Here is an 8,455-nt window from a genome sequence, read left to right as displayed (position 1 = left end):
CCGGTATCTGAACCGGTGGCGTCGATGACGAGCATTAAGAATAACTATATAGAAATAGACAATCTTCTCGCTGACTCGTTTACGTGTATGTCATATAGAGGCATCGGTATTACATTGAGACTGTTTCACAACCAGTTAAAAAAATCCTGAAAGTAACTCAGTAAAATGACATAAGTACACAGCAAAAAAAAATATTGAGTTAAAGTACTAGTGCAACCAATTATATATATAATCTTATTTTTATTGAAATGAAATTTAGAGGGACAAGTAATCCCCATCTGGTGGAGTACCTCAAAATAACAGTACTTGAGTAAATGTATTTAGTTACCTTCCACCACTAATCCATAAATGTCAATCTCTTGACACAAAGAATATATCTTCTGGGGAACTTGCCCATCTGTAAAATGTTTCATAGCAATCAAATGAGTTCTTTTTTTAAAACACCTCCCAATAGTTGGTAAATGTAAGTGGCAGTGAAAGAACTCAGATCCTTTACTGAAGTAAGAAGATACAATATGTAGAATTGTGAAAATAGAATCTGATTTTATAAAATACTTACATGCATGTTGCATTAAAATATTCCTCCTTTAAACTTTAAAGGGGAACTACACCCATTTTCAAAACTTATGTCATTCCTGAGGGTCCAAGAGTCCAAAATCAGCAAACATGAAATACTCTCTCCCGAATCCAAAAACTAGTGCGCTAAAACTAAAAATTGTGATCGTCATCAAGTACAAAATCTTGTAATCCACAGAATTGGTAAAGTTTATATAGCAGACAAAGAACACCCAGGGGTCATCTTCTGGCTACATTTTCTGTTTCACAACTGAGAACACGAGAATAAAATAAAGCTCATTTAGGTATAAAAGAAAACATGAGTCTACAAATTCAGTCTCATTCATGTCTATGGCAGCACTTCTGAACCACTGGGCCGGGTCCACTGGTGGGCCTCAGAGTGCTATCTAGTGGGCCGCGGAGGTACTGCCAACAGGTTAGATTACATTAAAAACAATATTCTTTGGTAATTTATAACACTGGTTATAGAAATACTACTATAATATATATATATATATATATATATATATATATTACTCTAGAATAAATAATGTTCACTGGGATGCAGTGACACAAAATGAAAGTTTTTTGGAAATGAAAAGTCATGAGGGAGACAACCCTGCACTCGTAAAAGCTCCCAGGTGTGTGGGGAGGAAATATGACCCTGAATCACTTTTGGATTCATAACAGGTAGTGATGGGTGAGTGTAAGCAGAACATTTTATTTTATATTAATTTCATCTGAGAGAGGCAAAACACATTTACAGCCCAGTTCATTTGTCATTTATTTGAGAAGGTGGTCCTCAAAGTTAAATATCTTTTCGCAACTGAAGATTGCACTGCTTTGCATTTGAAGCAAGCAGATAAGCACTTGAGCAGCGCTTACTCCGGATAATAAAAGAGTTCGACGGAAGGCTAAGCAAAACGTTTATTATTATCATCATCATCATTATAAGCTCTCCACAGGACGGACCGTGACAGAAGGCTGCAGTGGTTGGAGAGGAGGCCCCTGGCTGAGAGCCAGAGGTGGTACAGAGTAAAACGACCCCTCGGGATATTGACAGTGGTTTAATCAGTTACAATGCAACATTCAAATTGAGACTGACTTCAACGGCGGCTTCAACATCAATACTCTGAGGGGAGACGGGTCAGGTCTCTCTACTTCCACTGGCCCTTCTCGTAGTCCCACTTGGACGAGAAGCCCTCGATGGGGTTCATCCTCATGTCCAGTATCCTCTGCAGCTGTTTGGCCTTCCACTCGTTGTCAAAGGTCCTGGGACGTGGAGGGTAGACTGCAGCAAACGAGTAGAGACATATATATAATACTTTGACTACAGTGTACTCCATGTATGTTAAAAAAAGTGTTTAAACTTTGCATGTGATTTGTTTTATTCTTTTTCTCACAGCAGCCATTTTGACCCGTCGAACACTGGTGCATCTCAAAAAGCCTGAAGTGCATTTACAGGGCTCTGGTTTCATACGTGCTGGCTTACTGACACTTCACAGGAACAGGGCCAGCGTTAACGTCGTTAGTCACAGCTGCGCTTTTTCCTGCGACGATAAGTGAAAATGTCTGCTGTGAGAAAACGGATCTGTGCCGAGTGAGAGGCAGTGACCCCCAGGTGTGGGATGAGTGTGTGAAAAAGGATTTAAAAGAGACAGGGTTTGTCCTTTTCAGAGTGTAAGAGGCAGGTTTACCGTAGACGCTCTGCCACCAGACCACCAGGCCTGTGATGCCCATGAAGATGAAGATGCCCCCAACGACGGTCTTCCACTCTGATCGCGGCTGCTTCATCTCTGGGTAGGTCTGATTGAACATGAGCCGGTACACTGCAGGGAGGGGGTGAGGGAAGAGGTGAAGGACAGGAGAGATGGGTGAGATAGAGGGCAAGAAGAGAACATGGGGACACGTACCATTAATAAAACTTGACAGTGATAAAGTTTAAACAATGACTCAGCTGCAATGTCTCTGGTCTGACCTTGTTGAATTTCATGCCCCCTCTTTTCCCCCACATTTCCATCTTTAAAGGTTCGCTATACAATATTCAGAGCACTAATATAGCAGCAAACCACTATTTGCTATGTGAAGATAGTGTAATGTCTGCCTGAGCAGAGAACGCTGGTGGGCCCCACTAGCTAGCTAATGTAGGTCTGCACAGCACAGCGCTCATGAGGCGGTCACAACTGATCACGCCATCCCGACCCACAGCGTCGTCGTGGAAGCGTAGCTCCCAGCCTGCGGTTTCCCCTCATGTTAAACCACCGTTAGCTCTGTCAGCGCTGCTAGCTGCTAGCCGCTGGCTCAGCTGTCGCCATGGTGAGAGACTCGTGGAGGCAATAGTTATGCTGCGAGATTCCGACTGAGCACTTTTTAAAAACAAAAATGTTTTGAATATTTGAAACAATGGATAGACCATTGCTCCCTCTTCTCCCGTTGATTCTGCAAAATGTAAAACTACTAAACATGACGGCGGTCAGAAGTCACATGATCACCTTACACAGCATGCTGCCTTCCTCCCATTGTTCTTTACCCAAGCCATGTTTTTCCTCATTTTATATACGATTTTACTATAATTAGACAATTTCTGTTGAGATCTTTGATTTAATATTAATGATATTGTTCTGTGCTTTAATTGACTGTATATTAAACTATTGTATTTTCATCATCAGATTTAGAAAAATCATAATCAGAGTTACATTAACTTTAGCCATAAGATTGGAGTAGAAACACAATGTAGCATAACAACACTCTTCAAAAGTGTACCTCTGTAATAATACTTACTGTAAGAATAGTACTTCTGTACTTTAAATGAATCGTGGTCTATGAATATCGAGTGCGTTTTCATTTTAGATGACTTGTCAAAGCTGTTGTGACGCGTGTTTTGGGCTGTGTTGTGTGCCACCTCACAGCTCGACAGCCTCAGCCTGTGAGTAGCGAAGAACCTACAGGCAATCTTCTCCTCATTGGTCAGCTGGCTCCAGGGCCCCTTCTCCTTCTGTTTCAGGCTCTTGTCAGCAGCGGTCAGCTCATCTTTGTAGGCTTTGTCAGGCAGAGGGGTGTCCAGGCGGTCCCAGTACATCGGCTGAGACATGTCCACTGTCTCCGACACCTCTAGATGGACAGAGACAGGAAGGGTCACTTTTGGAACCAACTGTTGCAACAATGAACATTCAAGAGAACAGTAAACAAAACTAAAAACAACCCTGCTTTAGAAAATGGGAACATGTGGCTATGCCACGTCATATGCAGCGTTATCTGCTGGTTTGAGGCCACTTTTGACTGAGGCCTCCGGCTTTGGTACATCGGCCATCTGAATAATGGAAAAGTTACTAGTGTACCAATTCCAAACAACAATCTCCAGGTATGCTTTTAAAAAATTATATGTACTGGTGTAACACCAAATTCAGGGACCTATCGGATTCAGGGACCCTCGATTAACTAGACAAAAAAAAAGGGCATTCAGATATTTATGGGTGATTAGTGCTCTGCAGTTGAAGACCGGTCCACAACACATCTGTATCTACAGGGAAGATGTCTTCCCTTAAATCTAAAAACTATGGAGGCACCTTTTTGGTAATGGCTGCTATCAAAATATAAAGTTTCCAGAGGTGGAGGAAGTATTCAGGTCCTTAAGTAAAAGTACTAATATCACACTAAAAGCACCCCGTTACAGTAAAGGGCAGCTGTGGCTCAGTGGGTGGTAAATCATCTTTAACTATTTTGTATAAGACTGCAGGTAATAGTTATTTTCATTATTGATTAATCTGCTGAATATGTTCTATCATAATAGTTGCCCATAAATTTGAATAATTGACTAATAATTTCAGCTCTTGCAGTTTATATACTTTTGGTTAGTTTACTCTATAACAAAACATATTTAAGCTCAGTTTGTTTTGTATGCAAAACTCTTAACCCACAAAGTAGCCTAGCTAATAGCTAAAGCTGTCAAATATTTTAGTGTTTGGTCCAATATTTCCCCCTGAAATGTAGTGGAGTTGAAGTATAAAGTAGCATGAAAAGACTCAATTAAAGTAAAAGTACTACATTTATACTTAATTACAGTACCTAAGTAAATGTACTTTCCACCACTTAAAGTTCCTGAAATGATATGATAAAAACGTTCGCACAAATAACAAAAAACGTTTGAAAAGACATCCCCGCCTCTCATTCTGTCAGTTTATCCAGATACGACTATCTCTCCTACACCAGGAGCATTAACTGTTCTACTTCAGAGGCAGTAAGTCACGTTACCGCTGCCGTAGCCGTGGCTCGCCATCCTCGCGCTGCTGGTAGTCAGAGCCACTGTCGCGCGCCTGGCCACCAGGCTTCCCATGCGTCCTGCAATCAGGTGGAGCATCTGAAAACAGGTGGGTAAAAGGAAATCACGAGGTCAGGAGGCTGCATGTTCCGGCACCACGCGCACTGCTTTGGAAATTCATACGGGGTAACCATCTTGAAACTGCTATGGCTAATTAGGCTAAGCTAATTAATGTCTCAGTTTAATAAAAAAGAATGGACGTACACCTGGACACTAATACATACAGACTAGGGCTGCATACACTCAAATGCTTCTTTAATTGTAGGTTGGTGCACGTGGGCTTTGTCCAGTAAATGCCAGGCTCACCTACAGTACTGTCAAAGTTATTGTACGGTAAGGAGGACAAAAGTACTGAAATGCAAAACATTTTGTATTTTAAGACTCAGAAGGGCAGTTACAACAAACCGCTCATTAAGCCAAGACAATTATTTTTGATCTATTGTACACAGAAAAATGTAGAGTCTCAATTTACATGCATTGATTCCTGTTCACATTTAATTGGCCATTGATTCTCTTTGAGAAAGCAACCGGTGAACACGCGTTTGTCTGCCTGCCTGTTATTCACAACAGTGAATCAGAAGATCTCATTAAGTGCTTTGCAAAGGTGGCCTGGATAATTGCCAAATCTCCTATTAGCCAGTCTGCCTCCCTCATTAGCGTTTACCATTAAATACACTGCAGTGTAACAAACTGATAAAGCCGCCCACTAAAATAGAATTAAAGTTGTTACAGGCACAGATGGAGGGAGGTGCGTAAAGCCAAGCAGGAACAACGTGTATACCTATAACTAAATGTGACCTTTTATATGATCTGTAAAAATACAAAAGTTTAAATTGTATTTATATTATACTATAAATTAGTCAGTGCACCTCCATTATTGATGCTCCAGTGAACAGGGACGTGGCTTTTGTTGGTGAGAACCAATTAACAAATCTAACCATGCTTGTTAAGTTTGTTTAGCCATAGTTTTATCATTAGCTGTAACTGAAGACGCAAACTATCCGGGTTTGTTTGCATTGTGTATTCTATTTAATTACAGTTCATTTAATATCAATATCGGTGTTAGAGTAAACCACAAACGGGTATTGTTAAGTTTAGTTATTGATTCAGTTCAGCATTTTAGTAGTTAATCATTATCTTTATTTGTTACTTACCATAAACACCATGTGTTCTAGATTATTAAGGAGGAGGTGGCTAACCAGTTCCTCTATTTATACACTGGATGATGTCAGCAGTGATGTCATGGGGTCAGACCAAGTATGGGGTGAAGTAGGTCATGTATAGGTGTGCGTTTAGGTTAGTTGTGATCTGTTATGCATGGTTGTAAGTGTAAAGCATATAGAAAACTATCTCAAAGTGTTTGCTACCTGAAGGTTTGCAGTAAGCTAGTAAGCTATAGCTTCAGTCTCTTACGGGTTTGAGGAAGTATTTGGTGTCGCCTGCATTCATGGTACGAACTAGATCCTGCTGATGGAAGGCTCTATATAAGGAGAGGCCTTTGGCTGTTAGGGGGCGATGAATGTCAGTGTGTAGCTGTATGAACGTGGTGTTATGTTAATCTAAGTTACCTTCATGATGAGTTGAGTTTTATTCAGTTAAGCTAAGCTAACTGTTTTTGTTTGTTTTTGTATATATGATTGGTTACGTGTGTGGCAGGGCCAGTCTTGTAAATAAACACCATTTTGTTTTCTGAACAGAGTTTCTCGTGTGTGCCTCCTCCCACTTTCCAAGCCTCTCCGGTCAGGCTCCCTCACAGCTTTAGATGCCAATGATAAATCCCAAGTCATTTTTGTGCAGGGACGGAAGCCGCTGTTTTGTGTGATAATGCTGGTATAACCGTCAAGTTACGCACATTTACATAAAAGTTGAAAGTTCTGGAAGTACCAGTGCGACGGATCACGTTAATGCACGCGACAGTGCATTTGTTCTGCAGTGGTTTTTGGAGAAAATGCCTGTTCAGTCTGTGATTTAAGTTTAGAAGGAATAATGTGTATTAACTATGTTTAAAGAGTTTCTCTTCCATTGCTTTTGTGTTTGTCCTTTTACCGGTCGTCCTGTAGCCTATCACACACACACACACACACACAGCAAACGGAAAAGGCAGAAATTGGCATTTAGTCAATTTTAGAATCTGAGCTGACCTTCTTAAACGGACAGAAGTAAACAGAATCGTTTGACCTGTTTTACTAACTTATCATAGGACAAATAAGTGACCGGCTCACTAAGGAGGAATACGTGTTATCCCTGCAGGTTGAGCAATGGGACTCTATGGAGCAATCTCCAGATCATGCTTTTATTCTGGTATAAACATGGCACCGTCACATTTGACACACTTCATTCTTTCTCTAAAGCATTTTCTATCTTCCTGTTCAAACACAGCTGCTGCACATTTATGCAGCTCCACAAATCTCTCAGTCAGATCTGTCTCATGGTTTACTATCTTTTCTGCACGTCCGCCACTCTCCCTGGCTGTGTGGGGTTAAGGGAGGGAGGTTTTTTGGGGGTGGCGGGGTGGTGGGAGTCTAACCCGCCGTCATCTACTCCTTGAAAAACAACATTATAGTCTGATTATTTAATTCGGCAAAGATAGATACTCACTGTAGTTGCAAGAGAGAGGGAAACTGCAGGATTAGAAGATGCAGCAACAAACAAAAAAAAGGCCGAATCTTGAGAGAAAGGGGCTCTTTAGGCCGTCTGTCCCGTTTCGTCTCTGCTCCCAACGCCAAACACTGAGCAGGAACCAACTGGTGGGCGGGAGGAGAGAGAGAGGCTGGATGGGGAGGAGGAGAGGGAGAGGGAGAGAGAGAAGGAGAGAGAGAGGGGGAGGGAGAGAGAGAGAGAGAGAGAGAGCTAGAGGGAGAGAGAGAGAGAGAGAGAGAGGGAAAGAGAGAGAGAGGGAGAGAGAGAGGAGGGATCAAACCCGTACAAGTAAACAATGTAGCAAAGCATGCGATTGGACTGGCTGAGCGAGAAAGAGAAAGCTGGTTGAGTTTAGATACTGTCTCTCATTCTCCCTTCTACCTCCCTCCACGCTGTACTTGTGCAGACGGAGCCGAGACGACGAGGCCATGTTTCGTTATGTGAGGTCACGTTAGGACATGGGGGTGGGGGTGGGGGGGGTGGGAACTATATTTTACAGCGGGCAGGAGGGGGGAGCCTGTGAAAGTGAGACGGCGAGGTTTGTGGAAAGAGAGTCAAAGAAAGTCGACTAGAGATGAGTTGGAAACCTTTTGCCCCCAACTAACTACTCCGCGAGTGCATGTTGGCACCGGGCCACCATTATCCCATAGTTGCTGACGGCGAGCCAAGGGGCCGTCTGCCTGTGGAGGGTGGTGTCTGGCAGCCACCGGTTACAGGGGGGGGGGGGTCTCAGGGGTCGGATAAGGACAGACAACATGCCTAAACTCCAGAAACTAGAAACATGTTTTTTGACTGTTTTGAAATGATCTCAGTCTAACTTTTCTCCTGTCAGTCAGTTAACAGGTCTGTGATCAGATGTTTCCACTTCCAATGTGTTCCTAGTGTTAAGTTATTGTTATGTAGAGGGCGGCGCGGCAGACCACAGTGTTGTGGTGTGGTACA

The 8,455-nt window shown here is 42.3% G+C and overlaps 1 protein-coding gene across 1 annotated transcript; it reads right to left on the bottom strand.

The window, feature by feature from the left end:
• Nucleotides 1–1,256: 1,256 nt before the first annotated feature.
• On the bottom strand, nt 1,257–7,625 carry cox4i2 (cytochrome c oxidase subunit 4I2). Its single transcript, XM_079170330.1, has 5 exons — nt 7,472–7,625; nt 4,807–4,912; nt 3,502–3,666; nt 2,253–2,384; nt 1,257–1,846 (listed from the first exon to the last, which is right to left on the bottom strand). The coding sequence occupies exons 2-5, from the start codon at nt 4,910–4,912 to the stop codon at nt 1,713–1,715; spliced, it is 537 nt and encodes a 178-aa protein (XP_079026456.1). The 5' UTR covers nt 7,472–7,625; the 3' UTR covers nt 1,257–1,712.
• Between the last annotated feature and the right edge of the window lie 830 nt (nt 7,626–8,455).

This window comes from Pholis gunnellus (genome assembly GCF_910591455.1).
Source record: "Pholis gunnellus genome assembly, chromosome: 2".
Classification (NCBI taxonomy): domain Eukaryota; kingdom Metazoa; phylum Chordata; class Actinopteri; order Perciformes; family Pholidae; genus Pholis; species Pholis gunnellus.
This window is presented reverse-complemented; position numbering and strand designations above follow the sequence as displayed.

Bases quoted from the DNA above. Each gene is read 5' to 3' on its own strand.
- cox4i2 (XM_079170330.1), bottom strand. From the start codon at position 4,912: ATGCTCCACCTGATTGCAGGACGCATGGGAAGCCTGGTGGCCAGGCGC. The intron at 3,667-4,806 runs GTAACGTGACTT...CTGTCCATCTAG, and splicing joins GAGCCACGGCTACGGCAGCG to AGGTGTCGGAGACAGTGGAC. The intron at 2,385-3,501 runs GTAGGTTCTTCG...CCCTCCCTGCAG, and splicing joins CAATGAGGAGAAGATTGCCT to TGTACCGGCTCATGTTCAAT.